The sequence below is a fragment of the Diplotaxodon limnothrissa genome, linkage group LG22 (genome assembly GCF_057381915.1).
Source record: "Diplotaxodon limnothrissa isolate DT_005_m linkage group LG22, D_limnothrissa_male_GT1.1, whole genome shotgun sequence".
NCBI classification, from domain to species: Eukaryota; Metazoa; Chordata; class Actinopteri; order Cichliformes; family Cichlidae; genus Diplotaxodon; species Diplotaxodon limnothrissa.
The window spans coordinates 6701473-6722279 of NC_140616.1; the positions used below are offsets into that span (position 1 = coordinate 6701473).

The 20807-nt window shown below is 41.5% G+C and overlaps 1 protein-coding gene across 1 annotated transcript in view; it reads left to right on the top strand.

The window, feature by feature from the left end:
• pvrl2l (PVR cell adhesion molecule related 2 like) overlaps nt 1-17676 on the top strand; it is a 188040-nt gene extending 170364 nt beyond the window's left edge. Inside the window, exon 7 of the mRNA XM_085346342.1 lies at nt 16652-17676. Within this exon, the coding sequence (XP_085202468.1) occupies nt 16652-17283 (632 nt within the window). The 3' untranslated portion in view covers nt 17284-17676. The remainder of the gene's footprint in view (nt 1-16651) is intronic.
• Nucleotides 17677-20807: the final 3131 nt, after the last annotated feature.

The following is a 20807-nucleotide window of genomic DNA, read 5'->3' on the forward strand; positions in this document are numbered from 1 at the left end:
CTATGAAAAGTGGAGATGCACCATCCAAGTTAGAGCAGAGTGGAGGCCAAGAATCAAGCATTAAGATCTCATTGCAGCGTAATAACTCTCTGTGTCTGTAATTCATTTAACATAATGTAAGTATAGCACAGTGCCTCTTGTTCCTCTCTATGTAGTGCAAGACAACAGCATTGGAATGATAATAGATGTGTTTTTGAAGCAGGAGGGTAGGTAGAGACATGAGGGCTTTTAACCAAAAGGTCAAAAGTTTAGTCCCAACATCAGCCTGTGAGCATGTGCCAGCAGCTGCATGGCCTTTCCAAGGTACTGCATCTCCACTCCCTCAGTGTGTCTGTAGACACTGGTTAGAACTAAAATGTCAAACATATCCATGTAAACTCCAATGCTGAATTACAGGCAGAACATCAGAAATGAAACTCTAGTATATTACATGGGAAATGTAGCAAAAAAGCATTTAAAACAAGGTCTCTGGTCCAAAGAGTTTACCATTCAGTAAAACTATAATTAACAAAAGTGGGTAGAGTGATATTTAGGAAAATTCTTGTTCTGTGTTGTAGGTACAAAAATGACACCTAATTAGGATTAGGCCTGTAATTAGCTTAAAATACTAACATGGAGCATAATGGCTGTAAATTTGTGAGAGTGGCTGTGTGGTACAGGAACAAATTAGCAGAATTAACAGAGGGATTAGGCCTTTGATTAACTGAAAATGAACCAAAATAGGGTTCAAAAGGTGAAAACACAGAAACTGAGAGGATGCTGGTGCCACAGACTAAAAAGTGTTGTTATTCCAAGTCTCACTGCTAGATTATTTTCTGGGAAGCAAGCCAAGAATTTTGTGTTACACTCTTAGCTGTCTGCGGTCCTGTTTTTTGTCCTTCAAGACAGTGACAAAGAATAAAACTGAGATGCCACATTTTTCAACAACGGAGGTTTTTTGGCGGTTCTTTTCACAGACGCAGCAGCATCGCTTCCTACAGGTGGTGTTTGTGTTTTGTTCCCTGGAACAGGCAGGAGTCAGACGAAAGCCACCGCCAGCTGAGATTAAGCAAGCGTCGAGTTGTGAATAAGAAAAACTGTTTAAAATTGTCTGGAATTATTCTTCCATTTCTGTGCTCCTGTGATGTAACTCTTTAACATTTGTTGCAGATAAAAAAGCTTTCCCACTGTGTTGTTTAAAAGTTTTTTTTCCCATTTTTTAAAATTCTACTTAATTGATATTACATGACCCTGTTGGCCAGTTTTGAAGTGTGTGATATGTCGACGAGACTTTCTCAGGATTACAGTATTTCATTCTTAGCTTTGAAGTGACCAGTGTGTGGACTTGGCTAGCTGAAATGTTAATGTTGTTCTTTAAAGGAGCCACTTGTGGTTAAATTCCAGTCAAGAACCTTCTCTTAATTGAATTCCAATCAGCTAATCTCCATCTCGACTTTGAAATAGATCCATCTGATCGAAACGGGTACATTATTGATATGAGTCAGAGTTGGAAAAGAAGCCGAGGGGCCGAAGGGGTTGAGTGTTGTGTGGTATGTGGTTTAAATATTTTAAAATGGGGTATTCGTTTTTTTACCTGAATATTTCACGCTTGGGGCCCGCGTGGGTTGATGCAGTCAAGACTTTCCCTTTTACTACAGCAGTCAAAAGAGAAGGGTGAGCTCATTGAGAGAGCTGAGCCAAGCCAGGCACTGCTGGTTTCAATCAGGGAGAGGCAGCATGTGGGTGACCCTTGAATGCACAAACGAGCACACGCTTACACATGCTCATGATGCACTGTATCCACCTCCCCTGGGCTTTTATCCCATTTCTTCGTGTCTCGCTTTTCAGTGTTTGTGGGTTTCTGAATCTCGCGTCCAAATCCAAACTTCTTCAGCTGTCTGGCTCCAGGCAAAATTACATGTAATAGTTGACTAAATACATTTCAAATAATGTATACAGCACATCATGAATATCACCCATAGCCTGTGTGCTCTATATACACCGCTGTGGATTTTTGTGGTACAAATCACCATCCTGCGATTTAAATGCACAAGCCCACAGTGTACTTATGTTTCGTATCTGCTTCGGCACACACGTTTATTTTGTTTTATTTTGTTATATGCACATTTGCTGTTGCACAGGCTCATTCTTCACTGGACTCAGGGTCAGATGTTACCTGCAACTGAAGCTTGGTGAGGGAGCAGTTCATGATTACCTCTGTGCTTCTGCGGCTGCTTTCTATTTCAATGTTAAAGACCCTGGGCCACAACTCAGCCACTCTCTTAGCTTTGTTTTTTTTTTTGTTTTTTTTTTTCATTTTTTAATGCAGTTCATTCCTGCACACAGGTGCCGATAGTCACAAGAATACACACACGTGCACAGACACTTACATAAGCAGATAGAGCGCATGCACATACACACACTAACAAACTCCATCGAGACAAACACAAGCATGCACAGACACACAAATACTTGCAGAAGATCCAATTTGTGTTGAGGGCTTAGTCACTTTTCTCATTTCTCTCAGCGTTGCAACTGTGGGCTATTCCCTTCTGGCATGACGCATCCAAAAAGCTCAATAAACCGCCCATCTCGCTCTCCTCGTGTGTATGTGTGTGTTTATTTTTGTGTGTTTGTAATAATGAGCCAGACAGACTGGGTAGTGTCTAATCCTGCAGACCAGCTCACTGTCTTTCAATTAGCTAGCAGGGCTTGTTCAAGGCCAGGCTGGGTCAGACGGCTATCACAAACTGAAGCTAATCCACTATGAACTGATCAATGCAGAGAGAGGGAGAAGGTGTGGGCGGTTAACAGGGAGCGAGAGAAGGAGGGGTGTAAGGTTAGACGATTTGCATATAGACCTCTAGGCAGGTAAATGAAGGCAGGAAAGAGGAAATGAAGGGAAAACTGACCAGAGAAAATGAAGAGGGCAGGAGAGGATTGAAAAAGCTCAGTAAGTGCTGCATACGGACAATGGTCATCAGGCCAGAACTTAGTACTCAGCATCAAAAATTGATTCTTCATCCTCCTACATAGCTTGCTACCTGTCTGATTGTATTCATGATCAATTGTAGCAAAATAATAGCCACAAAAATGGCAGCCATAGTAGAGTTGTACCTTGGGCGCTGTGACATTTTAACAATTGTATTTCTTAAAGCATTGAACATCCATGAATATATCTTGATGTCTGCTCTCACAACGAGATATACCATAGTCGTTAATCAGGTCTGCAGTGCAGGATAATATTGCTGTCTTGGTGTGTACATTTAAGTTTAGTGCCCCTGATCATATTCATGGACAGAGGTGGACAGGGAGAGCTGGATCTATCTGAACTGAGCAAAAGTATGCAAGCACACACTGGTTTCCTTTCCCCTCGTTCACCTTTGCTATTTCTCTCTGCTCTCTTGGGCCCCTTTAAACCCCCCCCCCCCCCCCCCCCCCGCCTCCTCCCTCACTCACCCTTGTCTTTCACTCTCCTCTCTTCCGTGGTCCAGATTTGCTTAGAAATGAGTCACCCAACCACAAATCGCCCCATTTAAGAGGGAGGGAGCAGTGGAGGAGTGGTGGGTGACTTGGAGAGGGAGATGAATTGAGTGCGAGTGGGTGAGAGGGATTGAGAGAGAGAGAGAGGGAAGAGGGAGGCTGATGGCTGTTTTTCACTCAGCTGGTTTTGTTGATCAGTATCAGCAGCCAAGGTCTGGATGCAATCAGCTCCCTGCATTCAGCCAAGCAGAATGAGGCTAAAAATATATGTGACAGTGCACAACGCTGGCGCACACGCACACACGGATACTGTATCCAAATGGCATACGCACAGAGTGGCAGCGGTGCAAGTTCAATACATAATGCAGCACAGGCAGGGTGTAGAGGTAAGAGGACTTACCGGGGTTTTGGATTATGACACATGAGACTGCCGGTGCTCACATGTGTGTGCGTCTTTGTGCATGTGTCCGTGTCTATTAGCCAGGCTGTGCGATGAATTAATGAAGCTACAGACATGTAGGTGTGAGACATCACACTAATTATGCCAGCAGTGCTGTAGCCTCGCCATCAATAATGTTCATTAAACTACTGAACCCACTCATGTTGACAGCTCTGGGTACGAGTGTGTGGAGAGCGAGTGTGTACGTACTGTATGCGTGTAACTGAAAAAGACTTACGCACACAAGCAGTGAGTAAGCACCACACTTGGATGATGGATCACCGCAGATTTGCATTAAACGCTTCTTCATGTGGACACGGCTGGCAGACAAAGACATTTTTTTATCATCTCTTCGTGTCCAAAGTTTTAGGCGGACTCCATAATCAATAAAAAAAAAAGAACTAAAACATCCCACTCATAGCTGTCTTTCATTTACATAATATGCAGAATTTTCATAGTCGGAGAGGTGATGTGATTCTTGACAAATAAATGCATTCACACCACACATGGGTGGAGCATTTAACTAAAACCGCTTTTTGTATGCTTTTGGCATATAAGTGAAAACAGTGTCATTAAAGCTCCAACAAAAAACCACTGAAAATAAGACTCACTGCCATGCTGCAAGACCATGTGGTTCAGTTTGTTAAAAGTATGTTCCAACTGCAGCACTTCATCCAAAATTCCAGGGTTGTAGTACATTTATTTTGATACCTAGTAGCAAGCAGTTTCTCATCTCTGTAAAGCTGAGTGTTAACAAATTGAACCCCTGGGAAGCTGCAGCCCTGACCAATACTCAGTTGTTGCTTCATGTGTCCTCTCAGTGAGGGCTATAAACACAAATGGTAGAGGCAGTGAAATCTTTCCTTTCTTTCCCAGCAATTCTCTAACATGACAGCATGTGAACTACCGAGAAGTGTCCGGTAAATGAGCTTGTTGAGAGTGTTGTGACTTTTATTTACAAGCTGTGGTTTTCTTGTAATCAGGGAGCAAGAAAATAAATGAACAGTATAAAAAAATGAAACAAAGCAAACAAACAAACCGGAGGTGCGATCACGTCCTTAGGCAGAACTCAAGAATCAAACTGCCTGTCTTTATATTACAGGGTTGTCTCTGTAATCACAGACCACCCTGCTGGCCCAGTGGGTAGTAAGTGCTCATTTTGCAAGCAGCAATCTGGGTTTGATTAAATCAGACTTACAATGCACACACGATTTCACTGCAGTCTTTTACTTATAATAAGATTTAAAGGCTAATTGTAGAGACAGTTACAGTGAACATGACATCTTACAAGGCATCCAGTGATCCGGAGGCTCTTGACACCTCTAAGGTCAAAGCACTCATCATACAGGAGACACATATTTCTAAGGCATACCTAATTATCTACTGCTTGAGGATGTCACACAACCCTGTATAGTCATGCAAGAGAAGGTAGAAAATGTTAAGATGTGCTGCCTGAGAAGACATTTACATTACATCTTAGGATGTGTGTGTGGGGAGGGGGGGATCTCAGTGGGTTATCCCTTCCTTTTTGTCAGATGACACCTAAACCAGATGTAAAATGCATATTATAAATGTGTATTATTTCCTGATGAATCCACATGAAGTGCAGTCTGAACATCAAGCTTGGCAAATGAAAACCAGTTGAAAGTAAACAGTTGAATGTTGAGCTTTCATTGTGCAGCACGGCCTTGTATATTATATTACAAGTACACCAGAAAGATAGAATGAACGTTTTGGTTAAGAACCCAGTTCCTAAGCAGATTTAACCCATGGATGTTTCAAACTGAATTGACACTTTTGAAAAGCTTGAACTGACCTTCATTTTTAGAGACTGAAGTTCTTCAGATTCGTTAAGGATGCTTCACTGTGCTGCGTGTTGTCCGGGTCCAGTTGTAGTGAAATAACATGTTAGAGCCTTTTTCGATGCACAGCTAAAACTGCTAATGGCCTCAGTTTTTGGCACTGCAACATGCACCACAGGTGTTCAACTCAACTCACCCAAATGGCGTTAGTGGATGTACATGTACTCGAAATCAATATCCAGTCCTGTTACCGCCATGCTGTTCCCTTCCAATGTGTTTTTATGACTGCATTTTACAACTGTACAGTTAATCTGTGCTCAGTAAAATTGCTGGCTGGAGTTTATCCCCTCGGAGGCTTTACATTCCTGTGGTGTTGTGTCAGAGCTTGGTGTGTGTGTATGTGCGCAAATGTTAGCGTTTGTAAAAGGTTGAGGCGCTTTTGTTGTGTTCATACATGCTTGTGTGTTTCGCAGGAGCACACGCTTTCACCAAATGGGTGTGTACAGGGTGTAATTTTTGTGCACTTCAACTTCAGGCTAAGGGTGGTTATTAAGGTGAATGGAGCCAGGAGTGGGGGAAATGTGTGTGCTTTCGTGTGTAAGTGAGCCAGTTATTGAGTGTTTGTACGAGAGACTGTGTGCGCAGCAGCTGGATGCTAAATAAGCATTGAGCTCGAACAGGAAAGTGGGGAGGTACTTGGGAAACCTCGTGAAGTTCATAACCCCTGCAGGGGGCCGCAGAATGGGGAAAAATGTAATTAGACTGAATGCGTGTGCGTGTCTTTGTGTAGGAATGGGTTGCACTGATGTGTGTGTGTTCATGCATGCAAGTTTAAATGTGGTTCTGTAGAAAAAGAAATGCAATACAATTTTCAAGGTGAAAGAAATAATTAACTTCGCCCATTTATTTCCACTTATACCCATCCTTCTATCTATTATCTGTCCAAGTGGTCATTTATCGACACCCGCTACCTACACCCCCCCCCCCCCCCCTCCCTGCCTTTTCCACTCTCTCCCTCCCATCTGTTTGTGCTTTTTCGTTTTCATGCTATCTGTTTGCTCTGTGTCAGAAAGCATCCATTTGAAATCCTGAGAGTCTGAGGAGAGAGAGCACAGTGAGGCTCAATGGGCCAAGAAAAAAGCCAAAAACCACATACTTTAAAAAAGCACTGCCTCTCCTCTCCCCTCGCCGACCCCTTCCTATGTCTCTTTTTTTGTAGTTTACAAGTTGTTTTTTTTTTCTTGTCTTTGCCCAATCTCTGATTATTTCCTCGCTGATGAAAAGTGAGGGGAGAGAGAGAGGCAGAGATGAAAAGCACCAGCTAGAATCCATGATGAAGAGACAGAATCGAAGATGATTTAGGAAGGAAATTTCCTCCCTCACTACAGCATCAAGGGGTTGCATGAGAAAATGATTGAGATCGTCATGGAAACACCGGTAGTTGGATTTGTGTAAGACTTTGGTTGCAGGGCAAAAGAAATATGTGCGCACACAGGCATGTGTGCGTACAGGACCTGTCTGTGTGTGTATGCGTGAAGCTCGGGAATAATATGAGGGTAATTGAATAGATAGTGTAGCTCTGTGTCGTTATGTGCGTCTGCATCTGTGCAAGTCTATGTCATCAATGGTAATTAAGCAAAGTCTGTGTGTGCGTGTGTGGTGTAGTGTGGTGTGCAACCACTGCAGCTGAGTTCAAGATATGACACAGAAACACACTGAAGGCTTTTAGTATCTCATTGCTAATAGCTGCTGGTGGGGGTTGTGCATTTGTGAATGTGTATGTGTGTGCTACTGTCTCTATGTATGAGTGATTGGGAGAGAAATGAAGAGCATTCATCACTGATAGAGTATACATATACGTGTATGTGTGTGACTGATGGCGTTTGGATGTATCGGTGTGTTTGTGTACAGTGGGTGGACGATAAAAGACAACCTGGATGTTTTTCATTAAACTTCAATGATTAGCGCACAAACTGTGACATAAAAGTGAACTCAAAGCCCCATTAAACATGGCACTACTACTTTCTTAATGTCATGTATTTCCCAGTGAGACACTAAAGGATTGTCCTTCTAAACTATAAAGAATTGTGTAACATTAAACTTGTGTACCTTTTAGCTTTGTCTGCAAAAGTAAAAGTATGCTTTGAGAGTATTACGCAGTCACTGTAACAGTACTAATTAAGTTAGAGGTTGTTGTGATGACTCCGGTAACTTAAGGAGAAACCCTAAGAGTTTTAGTTAATAAATAATAATGTGTGGCCTGCAAAGACACTTAAACGCAGTTTAAAGTGTTTGAATTTAATGTTCAGTTAATTATTACACGCTACAATTACTAACTTCAGGGAACCACTTATTATTTTCTGAATGTGTTATTAATTCTAGTGCACAAACTACTCTTCGTGGACCCAGGTTAAACTCTAATTTATTCCTGACACAATTTGTGCTCCATACAAATCAGATAATATTAAAGAGAATAGTTTGAAATTTAGGGGATTTTTTTATAGCACTCTCACTTCTGAGCATTAGCTGAGATGACTAGACAGCAAAGCGAAATTATATTTCATTATATTATCTTCTCTTGGCTATTGGCTCCCTGTAAAATACTAATAATTCAGTAATTGAATTTAAAATTCTTCTCCTCGTGTAGAGTCCTGAATGATCAGACACTATAATATCAAAAAGACCTCATAGTGTTATAGTATCCAGATAGGTTGCTTCTCTTAGACTGTAGGCTTATTTGTGGTTCCTAATTTCCAGAAGTACAATGGGAAGCAGAGCTTTCAGCTATCAGTCTCCTGTCGTGTGAAACCAACTCTCGATTTGGATTCAGGAGACGGACACCCTCTGCACTTTCCCTTGTGATAAAGCTTATAGTTAGGGCTGGATCAGGTGACCCTGAACTATCCCTTAGGTATGCTTCTGTAGGCTCAGGCTGCTTAGGGAGCAATCCTTTCTCCCTCACCTCTCTCCCACAGTTTGTGTTTTGCCCTTGATCTCTCTGTACTCCTCTTTTCTCCCCTCTCTCCCCTCACCCCGAACCAGTCACAACAGATGGCTGCCCCTCCTTGAGCCTGGATACGCTGGTGGTCTCATAAAGGGTCGTCTGATTGTTGGTGTTCTCTCTTTCATTTTGGGATCTTTACCTTACACTATAAAGCGTTTTCGAAATGACTGTTGCTGTGAATTAGCACTATACATCAGTAGATTTTAATATATCACAGGGATGCACTGCAAAACAAAACTCCAGTTTGAAAAAAAAAATGTCTGTTGTGAGTCTGAATTTGAAGCGTGGTGTGCGAAATCAGTCAAGTCCTTCACTGATTCATTCAGAAAAGAAAGGTTGTTTGAAGCGGTTGCAGCTAGAGAAATTCAAATCCGCACTGTCAGATGAAGTTTTTTCTCGAAGGTGATGGTTTTTCAGGAAGTAACACAAGAGCACCCCAGAATAAATGGATAATTATGAGACAAAGTAATTACAGTGATACCGAAATGCTTAAGGAAATGACCAGAAGCGTGACGAGTCAGATGCCGTTTGCATAAACTAGGTCATTAGATAGATAGATAGATAGATAGATAGATAGATAGATAGATAGATAGAACTTTATTAATCCCTCGGGTGGGTTCCTCTGGGAAATTCGATTTCCAAAAAGCACAGCACCGACAGAAGTTTCAGAGTTACAGAATATTATATATATATATATATATATATATATATATATATTGTGCTGTAGTGTGTGTGTTTATGGGCACTATATGTGCATGTTTATATGATTGTTTGTATAAAGCAGACAATAAGAGAGATAAAAAATACTTGGCTATGTTTTACCTGTGTAAACTTATACAAGCCTTCCAATTAAAGTGTAAAAACCTCGTAAATCAGGTTTGCGTATGTGCTACATAAACACCTATGTATAGTTTGCCGTAATCGTATTCATAAGAACTCAGTTGGTTTGCGTTGCCATCCATGAGTAACTGCTGATGAGAGTCAGCTAGATGCCATTGTTGATAAAAGTCCTTCATGCAGACCCTTGTGTGTCTCTTTAATCATGCTTAATTTTAACCAGTCGACTTGCCCAAATTTTACAATCAAATCCCAGGAGCAATCTTTAAAAGTTTCCCTTTGTCCTAGTCAGCAGTGTTTACCTTCAGCTTGCTGCGTCAGTGGTAAAGGTTACATTAAAAATCTCTTCCTACAGTACGTCTGTGATTTCCAGTCCGTGCTGCCTCTGGGCCTCATTATCCAAGCATGATAACATTTAGCGTCTCCCTCACCTCTTCCACCTCCGCTCACTTCTGCCATGATTGTGAGCTTGTGCCTCCCAGACTGCTTATACATGAGTAAATCACAAGTAAACCGCGGGTTGTTTGTTCATGACTAATTTCATAAAGCACAACAAAACACGGTTTGAAGGTCACCTAGTTTCAATTAAAATAATTTATCGGTGACTTGGTTTAGAAACTGACTAAAACTCGTGTTTACAATTTCTTCTGGGAATAAAAATAAACCAAAGGTTAAGTGTGTTTAAAGCACAAGAAGGTTTTCATTAACTTATTATAAAGTGGAGCTTCCTGATGTTTGCCTTTGGGACGTGTTTTAATTTGGAAAAATAAAGTGACAACCAGACTGGCGATACCCACTCAGTGATTAGCACTGTTGCCCCACAGGAAGAGGGCTCTGAGGTTTTGGACCCAGCGTGGAGTTCTCTGCATTCTTGAACATTTTCCTCTGAGTGGACAGTTTCTTCCACCTTCCATCTTCTACGTTGATACTGCCTTTTTTAACATTCAGCTATTCAAGTAAAAGTTTAAAAAATGTTTTTAAAAAGAGGATATCGTGGGTAAACACAGAGGCCTTTTTGTTGCTAAAGATGGTCATTTGGTAGATCCTTCATCTTATCTGACTGCATTCAAATTGCTCCGGGAAAGCCGACGGTTAATGGGCGTGATGGTGTGTGAATGGGTCAGAGAGAAAGACACTGAAAAGTGTTTTGCAGTACTAAGCTAAGGCTAAGAGGCCCTATAAAAGTGTAGAACACTTACCACTTTTCACTTAGTAGCAGAGTGATGTTTCCATGTTTTATGCAGGCCTTCAGCGTAACCTTATAAACCACTAACTACAGTTTATTGGGTTGTTTGAAGTCATTTACATTTTTTTTGCCAAGATTTGTTTAACAAAGGTTAAAGATCGCCTTATTTATTCAGCAGGCACTTTATATATTCTGCATTATCTCTGATAAACTTGGAAGCAGTCTTGCAGAAAATGCTCCAGCTGAGCTCCGGAGAGCTGGTGAACTTTCCCTTAACATTGCAATTACTTGCATTTTTGGACCTTCTCAACCATCTAAAGTTTATATCACTTGGGTAGGAGTTACATTTTCTAGACATATACTGGTCTACAGATAAAATAATTACTGCAGTCATGTAAAAGATTTAGTTTTTCAAAGGATCTCTACGGTGGCCCTGAAAGGCCAAAACGGACTGCAACTTAAGAAAACACCAGCAATAAGAAAAATGCTGCAAAAGCACACAAAACACAACGGAAACAGGAAAAACGAAAATGGAAATAGGAAGAAGGAAAACAGAAACAGGAAAAAACAGATTTCCAAAAGCACCAACGGACCAGTTGCAGGAACCAAAATATGCTAAGAATTGCGCTGGGAGACACTTGAAAGAAGTGGAGGATCTATCGGTTTTGTGAGGAAAGAAAAGATGAGAGGTAAGTGTGTTAGCCTGACTATTAGCCAGAAAAACCGTCATCAGTATTATATGAATCATGAGATTAAAACACACTTACCTAGCATATTTTGGTTCCTGCAACCGGTCCGCCGGGTTATTGTCTCCCCAGAAACACTTCCCTTGTGCTTTTTGTTTTTTGTGTGCTTTTGGAGTGTTTTTCTTATTGCTGGTGTTTTCTTAAGTTGCAGTCCGTTTGGCCTCTCAGGGCCACCGTAGATCTCTGCAAAAACTAAATACACCCTTACTGATTCCTGATAGCAACCAAGTGCTGCTAATCAAATGCACATGATTAAAAGATCATCAGAAAGTGTGAGCAACTCTATGAGAGCAGAGGAACTCTGTTTGATTGTTTAAAGAATTCAGAAAAATAAAAAGCTGGTACTTCTGTATGTGGTCCTAATCTGGGTACCCATTTGACTTTTTGTAATCTGAATTTAGTCATATGTGAATTTCTTCAAATTCTTCATCAACTTGCATCAACATTTCCCACAATTCAGCAGGAATCACTTAGTGGAAAAAACTAAATGTCAGACAGATGCTCTGTCACTGACAATGGTTTTGCTCATTTTTGTTTTGCCTTTTTTGGGAGGCTGTTAGGGTTTTTGGGGTATATTCATGGATGCGCTTTTACATGTCCTTGACCAAAAGCTGCTTTTAATTAGAATCACTCCTTGCTGTGGAGCTTCAACAGTGATGGCCTCTGGCTCGTGCTGTATGAGTGGAGCCTTCAGTTCTGAGAATCAAAACAAGGAGAAAGGAAGGAGAGGTGTGGTGAAGGAGATTCATGAAAGGTTATTAAGTTTCTACTACTTTCATACGCCTTACACCATTTCCCCCCCTCCCTCTGTTTGTCTCTCTCGCTCAGCCCTTCTAACTCTTTCCACCTTGCCTCCTCACATCCTAAATCTTCTCATTTAGATTATCCCTACTGCAGTGAGTGTAACTGAGTAGCAATGGGTAGTTTTCATGGTTTTCTCTCTCTCTTTCCTTTACTCTCCCCCTTCCTTAATCTCCTCCATGTACATGACACTAATACAGAGACTGATATAAGCCCCCCTGCCTCTCTCTATGACATTTATCACTGTGCTTCTTAATGCAGGCAGGCTGCCTCTGTTGATGAGAAATAAGGATGACAAGCATGGCCTATTTTCTAGCTAACGGTCTTTGCTATTTTCCACTTTTTTGGGAGGAAATATGCTTGCAGAGAAGTGTTTACTAAAGCATCTCATAAGGCAGTTGACAAGAATTTGACAGTCATGTTGATCATACATCTGGCACGTTTTTTGTCAGAGCTGATGGGATCCATTAGTGTTTCAGATCATGCAAAATGATTTCAGACAGTGCCTGGAGAAACACTAAATCTGATAAATGAACATTAAAGATAAATACACTTCTACCATTTTTATAAGCCATTCACTATCCTGGTGTCTTTATGAAATCAAATGTACTTATCCTAGTGATTCACCTGTCACTTCTACCAATTTACCATGCTCTGTCCAGCATAAATGTGCTATGTTATAGCAACAAAAAGTTAAATCTGATAGTAAGTTAAAAAGTCCATGTATAAAACTTGTCCATCGAGGAATCAAAACTTGACTTTTTGAAGAAAAACGTACAGTATTGTGTCGAGATCCAGTCACATTAATCATCTGGTCGTTTCCTCTCCACCTCATAGTAATTTCAGGACTCATGTGTGGTAGGGATCTTCATGTCTAACTAAGCTAACATGAAGTCAGATTCACCGCAGCTGCAACCAGAGGTCCAAAATATGTCTAAAGGGATCTCTGTGCTTCCCACTTCACTTCCTCTATCACTAAACACATTCCTTATTACTTTGTCATCCCAAACACTTATCTTATCTTATCTGATGATCATTTCCTTGGTTAGTCAGTGAGTGATCCACTGCTTGCTCATCATGTGACAACAACCAAGACGGCAAAGGCCAAAATGACAAACTCACAGCTTGAAAATGGGAGTTTAAAAACCTGCATGGTGATTTTCATACAGGTCTGTGGGCCGCCCTTTGGTTCTGTCTGAAGATTAATCATCTCCTACAAGGTTTTTTAACACAGTCCATCCCATTTTTAAGTCAAACAAACCCTGTTTTTTCATTGCTTTGATTTAATGCTATGATTTTTTTTTGGTAAAACACTCGTGCAGTGAGCATAAGTTTATGCTTTTGTTTTACAATGTGCATTTGAGAAAGCCACAGAGAAATTTACAAAAGAATATATAAAAAATTGTAAAATGTATAATATATAATTATATATTAACCTCTAAAAAAAGAAATGTTGCTTGGCTTTCCCTACCAAAAATTCCCCGTGGTTCACCGACAGCTGGTTTTAAGTGTGTTCATTAAGTTGAACCTGTTCCCCTACTCAAAATGACCTTTCAGACATTTAGTCCTTTTCATTAATCTGACAGCAAAATTATGTGTGTTGGCTTCATGTCTTAATGAGCTGTTCGTTTTCTGTAAAAGCAGCCCCGCATAGTAAAATTTACATATCGCTCTCTACATTTACACACGTCTGAACAAACACCGTGACTAGGGAATTGCTTATTTTACTGGAGAATGCCACTAACAAGCACAACAAGCAAATAATAGCACATTATCTCACCAAATAAAATTAAGGCATGGTCACGTGCATTGTGATGCATTTTCCCAGTTCCAAATCAAGAAGAGCGATCTCTGTCTTGCATACAAGGATCAGGGCAACTCATCTCTTCAGCGCACACATGCACAGGCTCAAGTGACAGCTTTCAAGAGAATTAAACATTCAAAAGTGTGGCTACACTTTACCAGAGTCGCTGCTGACAACGCTTAATAGCGAGTACAAGTGCTGAATGAAGTGCAAAACATCAACATGATTTATGTCCGAATGACAGAATGTCACCGCTTTAACAGATTGATGAAGCCAGCAGTTTTACATATCCTGTCTGAAAAGGGCAAAAAAGAACAAGACGACTGGCATCCGGCTGTCAAACAAGCAACAAAGTTCCCATCCGCGAGATCATTGCTGTTTAAATATCAGCCACCACCCCTTAGCTATGGACTTCGAGAGAAAATTGGAAAGATAATCACGCTGCTCCTGCATGTGACCTCAGACTTAATGAAAAATGAACATGCCAGCTCTAATGGGCCTTTGTAGGAGCATTGTTCTTTATAGCCTATACAGAATAATAGATTTTTAAGCACTTGATTAACAGAAGGACGGCAGCCACCAAAGACCTTCCACAAAAGGCCATTATTCAGCTGTCTCTCACTCAGGCACTTGATAAATGCCACTAATGCTTAAAATATAAATGGCACAATAAATATAAATAACACTTTGGCCCACATGTTGTGTTTCCATGCCAATCTGTAAGTTTGCAAAGAGAGAGGAAACTAGGACAGGGAAAGTTGGATTCATCATCCTTAATGCCTTCTGTCACTTCAATTGGATATTACCAGACACTGTCCCCTAATTTAGACATCATATCCTGTCCCTAGAGCCCCGCCTCATTCGCCCAACCCGTCTGTCTCACCCTGGCATAACCCTAATGCATCCCCATGTGAGACCAGAGCAAGTGTGTTTGAAATCAAACTGAGACCTCTCCTTTTATCTCCCTTCCCCTCTTGTCTGCTCTTCTCTGTCTCTCTCCCAAACACTCTTCCTAGTCCTTTTTCTCTCCTCTTGCTCAATTCCTCTCTGCTTTTATCTCCACTCTTTTTTCTCCTACACCATCAGAATGAACAATTTGTATGAATCACAGGCTCTCTATCCAGGCTCACTTATAGTGACATCCCCCCACTGGTTTTGTTAGCAGAACTCCTGCTCGCTAGCTCCATACACATCATTATTTGATGTCCAATGTGATTTCACTGAAAGAAAAAAGAACGTCACTGCCTCAGTGGCGCTGCCCTGGCATGTAACCCCACACAATGATCATTTCAGCCAACCTCAGATTGTTTGATTGGCATTCACTGCTGTGTTTGCCAGGAGTGCTGGCAGTACATTGCTGTTATTTGCATAAAACAGGAAGGGGCTCAGATTCCCCTGCTGTTCCACGTTTCGCTGCCCTTGCTGCACCCCAAAGAAATATCTGAATGTGATTCGCAGACAAGAAATTATAAAAGAAAAGAGAATCATATTAGCTGGCCTTGTGCAGTTTTGCACTAATACTCAACACTTCTCCTTTCCTGGTTTGAGACTTTCTCTCTCTCCACTTTTTAGCCCAGCGTGAATCTTTCCGTACAAATCCTACCCATTTTTCTCTCTCTCATACTCCTACATAGAATCCTTTTAAACATGTCCTGGTAGGAGTCTTGCTCCACAGTGTGAACCTTTTACCTTCGTGTGCTGCTGATCAGTGAGATCTGGATTTGGTCCTGGGTTGACAGCGGGCGATCGCTCTCCCTGTGGTTTGACTAGCTGACCAATAAGGGAGGCAGACGAAGGACGCGGTTCAAGCAGAGGATGGGATGATAAGCAGGAAGGAAAGGAATAAGGAGGGGTTTTAATTGAGAGTAGGAAAGAAAGAGAGGGTAAATATAGAAGGGATTAAGCATTGTGGCACTTAACAGTAATGACTGTGCTCTTATTTAACCCTTTCCAAGTAACTCCTCTGCCTGTCTGTCCTGTGTATCTGTCTCTGTGTGTCTGTCTGTGTGACTCTGCTGGCTCTAAACCTCTAACCTGCGGCAAAGTCGGCACAATACTCGAAATAAACCGCTTTTTTTCTAAATCCTTCTCTCATTTTTGTTTCAATCTTCAACTGAAACGTGTGGAGAGGCAAACCTGGCTCACACCAACATGAAGTATAGAACCAAGGATCATCTCAGTAGTAAAGGCTTTGCCCCAGCTGGCAAAGGGGGGAAGGGCAGCAAAAACTGAAGTGCCAGCAGCTGGACTGAAATGCATATAGAGCAAAATGTCTGAAAAATGCAGCACAACAAGCCTCTGGGAGAGAATGAATGAGTGCCATTCAGCCTGATCCCAGCAATGACTGACTGCACCCTCACCAAGGGATTACACTGAGAAGAACATTACCACACACTTGTAAGAGGATTGTAACACACGTAGAAGAAGACACTACTCCTATCACTACAGCACACTCACAATAAGAGAAGAACTGTCAATACCTCCTCCAAAACAGCCGTCATTTCCTTCATTTTTCTTTTCCTCCACCCATTTTTCCATCCCTCCTTCCAACCCCTTCATCCCCTCTGCAGAAGCCTTGGAGGATCCATCCAGTGCCGGTGTAGTGGCAGGCGCAGTGATCGGCTCCCTTCTGGCTCTGCTATTGGTTGTTGCGCTCATTGCCGTCCTCCTGACCCGCAGCCGCCGGCAGCAGAGGCGCGGGTACCCCAGCAGTGGGGACTCCATTGCAACAGGCAGCGGTGGAAGCAATGGCGGAGACTATGGCAACAAAGCCCGTCTGCTCTTCAGCAACTCCGGTAACAACAGCAGCAAGAATGGGACTGGCACAAACAACAACGGGCCCATCTACACGTATCGGGAGGGCTGCGATGCCACGGGAACTCTAACAGAAAAGGCCAACGACTACCACCATCATCATCTCCACCACGCCTCAACCGGCAACGCTCCTACTGCCCATGACATCCTTCTTAGCAGTGAGATGGATGAAGCTGAGAGGAGGAAGTTTGACCTCGATGACAGCATGGAGGAAGAAGAGGAGCGATACGACAGATTTGGAGGAGCGGGCGGAGGCGGAAACATTCTGCCTCCAGCCTATCACGTCCACCGAGGCCACGCTGGCGAAGAAATGGATGTGTACCTGGACGACGACATGGAGTCTCAGAGAGACGGCTCTGTTATTTCCCGGACTGCCATTTACGTCTGAGGAAGAAGGGGACGGATGGAAACGGCAAAGGCTGAAGATAAGGAAAGGAGATGTAGTGGAGGAAGTGGTGCATCCGAGCCAGCCCCTTTCACCTCTAAACAAATCAGCATCACCTCCATTAGCTAGACACCTGCCTGCTTATCATTCAACCTGATTAAAGATCTGCCATCAGTTATATCCTCTCAGCCTGACAGTGACCGTATACTTTGATAAAAGGTGGATTTAGCGAAAAATAATAAAAGGTTGTTGTTAGGCTGATAAAGGAAGACTTGCAGTGGAAATAGTGCACTGTGGCTGAATATGTGACTGTGTTTAACTGTGTCATGGAGAAGATTGGATTCAGTGTCACGGGAATAAAAAAATACTGCCAAGAGCAAAAAAAGCTACAGTAACTCTGACGCAATGCTGCTTATTGCTACGTTCTTGTTTCTTCAGCTTTGCTGTGTGATTATGTGCTGAGTGACTAAACTGTTTGTATTTTATACCTTACCAGAAAATGTAATCAGCAAAATCTGAAGCACCATAATCACTTAAGAAAAAATCACCACTATCCAAAACTCGCCTTTCTGCTTCAAAAGAAAATAAAAATCGTCATCACGTTGAACTCTGTGTTAAACTGTCCGAAAGGCTTCTGTGGATCTTGCTGACGCGATGGAGATGCCAGCTCTTCTGACTTCACTCGAGGCATTTCGAAACTTGAAAAGGCCAAACTTGTTTCTGTTAATCCCAGAGACGACTTTGTTTGGGCTTACTGTGACTCCGGGTTCCCGCTGCACCCCGCGACACCACATGGTTTCCTGATGGGTGCCGCTGAAGCGAGAGCCACCAAACTGAGTAACATAACAGACTTAACAGTATGTGCTAATGTGTGGCTGGCTGTGGTGTTAATGATGTGCATCATCTATATATTGGGCGCCGTTTCACGATAGCACAGTTGTTGTTATTGTTGTTGTTGTTGTTCTAGTTGTTGTTGTTACTGTTGTGTAATGGTGTTGATCTCGCTAAGGAAAAGATGCACCGACACACTCGGGGGTTTCACACAGTTCCACATTGGATCGGTAATGACTCATTTAATGAATTTAAAAAAGATTATTTGTTTCCGACTCAACTTTTTCCCTTTCCAGTTTAGTTTTCTCCGTGTTATCGCCATCTTTATTTCCCCCCTTTTCTATCCACGCCATCTCGTTCTGGTCCACATGAATTCTAAGCTATTTGTATATTGTCCTTTCACTCTGTCCCACACACATTACATCTCTCCCTCTCATTCTGGGCTTTCTTTATTTACATAATGGGCGGCTTAGACTGCCGCAATGACTGTGTGCAGGGAGAAGGGGATAACTTGTATTTATATTCCTATCTGGGTCGCATTCAATGAGGCAAAATATTCACCGGCTTTGTTGGGGGCTGCTGTATTTCATGTATTCATTTTCCATGTCCCGCCGAATGTTCTTACGCCATGTAGCGGATTATTCCGTGTTCGGAGCTCTGATTGGACAGAAAGACACAGTCCAAGATATATTTCAAGAGAGGATGTGAAAACATTCAAAATTAAATCCTAAACTCTCAAGCCTTTGTTTCTTGTCCACTGCAGAAGTACAGGTAGTGGTACATGTCTGGTTAAAATAAGTGACCCATCTGTTGACGGGGCGCAGACGTTTCACTTTTCCGGAAGATAATAGTGCCGGGGAATTTCTTGAACGTGCAAATATGCATTGGAAAAGGTTACATATTTTCATGATTTTTGTTTGACTTTGTTTTATTAAGGTACTTCTCTGAACTGTTGGTAGAATGGATTTTTTCCAACACATTTGTTAAGACATAACAAGAATTGGAAACTGACACTGAGCTCATATATTGTTGGAACATTTTTGCCTTATTGATTCAAAGGTTTTTCCTGCTCATATTTTTATTGTTAGACATCCAAATGGTCTTTTGTGTGTATGTGTGTGTTTTTTTTAATTAAGTCTTGAATCACTTGTCTTTATTATGCCAAACTGCTTGCGATGGCACAATTGGAAGATCTGGGCAGGGAAATCTTACAGCTCAGACAGACGTCTTTTGAGATGCAACGACAGCCAACAAGGACACAGTTAAAGCGTAATAGAGGAGTGGTGCCTAGATGCTTCAGCAGCTGAACTGAGCACATCTTCTGCTTTTCAAGCTCCCTATGCTACATCACAAACACGCACTGGATTACTATAGATGTGCTGTGTTTGATTCGGGTGGTGTTTGTTTTGCAGCTGAGAGTACAGTCAGTAAATCCAGAAATGAAAAACAGTTTGGTATCAACAGTCATTTACACTATAGAGTATTTTAGAAATATTTATGAAAAAAGGGAATCTTTAAGGAATGTGATTATAGTTAATCACGGAGCAGTCAGTACATTTAGAGCGGGGACCGTTTATAGAAAGTTATTTTTCAAATTTACATTGTAAATCTATCGTATTTCATTATGATTATTTTTTATGTCTAAGTGCTTTGTAAGAGTATTTTGTCATGAATAACGAAGACATTATTGCCCAACATGGAATATCTGTGGGTTGTAGATCTGAACATGGACTTGTTTGTGAAATGAAAGCAGAGATATTTAAAAGTCAAAACCTTATTGATTTTTTTTGGTGTGTGTGTGTGTGCGTGTGTTTTTAAGAAGACTGTATCAGCTCTACTCCCACCCAAGTCCTGAGCAGGTCCCTTGTTGTTGATTGTTGTTGAACATTATGCGCTGTGCAATCTGTTGTTCTGTAATTGAGACAGTCCTATCTGCTATGTTACAAAGCATTTCAGTGCAGACATTTCATGAAGCCTCACAGTGTGTTTTGACAAGTTGCCAATTAATCTCAGAAGCAGCCATGGTGTTCTTTTGGTTGTCACATGTACTACATGTAGTAGGACTTGTTTATTGTATCCCTGGAGAGAAGTTTGGGTTTAAGTATTTAAGTGTATTTTCTACTCCGTCGGGTGCATGCATGCTCCAAGGTCCTTACTTTTAAACTCTGGAACTCCAAAATATGAAAAAGTCATTTTCTGATTGTCATGCTTCAGATACACTGTATCGTCTAATGTATCTTATTCAGTACTTAGAGATATTTTTTTAATGCATTTCTGTATTTTCCAAGTGAAAATAAGCCCCTCCTCCTCCTTTTTTACTGTATAATGTGTTAATGATTTTCACCCTGAAAATGAAACTTTTTTGGAGGCACTCGCTTTCATCCCCCTCCAGCATATTTACCCTCAATTTGGCCAATGCATGCCTCGACGCATCTTTTCTCTTAGGGGGTCTCACAGCGCCATAATTTTAAACAGTTGACTGTGATCACAACTTTGCGCCTAATTAGTCCCGGAGTCTTGTACCATGGATGCACCCTTAGTGAGAAAACTCATCATCATTCATAACTTTTGTTTTTGCACAACCCATTTTCAATAAAAGAAAATCTTTCTGAGATAATTCCCTGTGGAAAAACTGGTAATTAATTAAGCAGAGCTGTCTTATTAGACTATAAATATCAGACTCTCACAACTCTTTT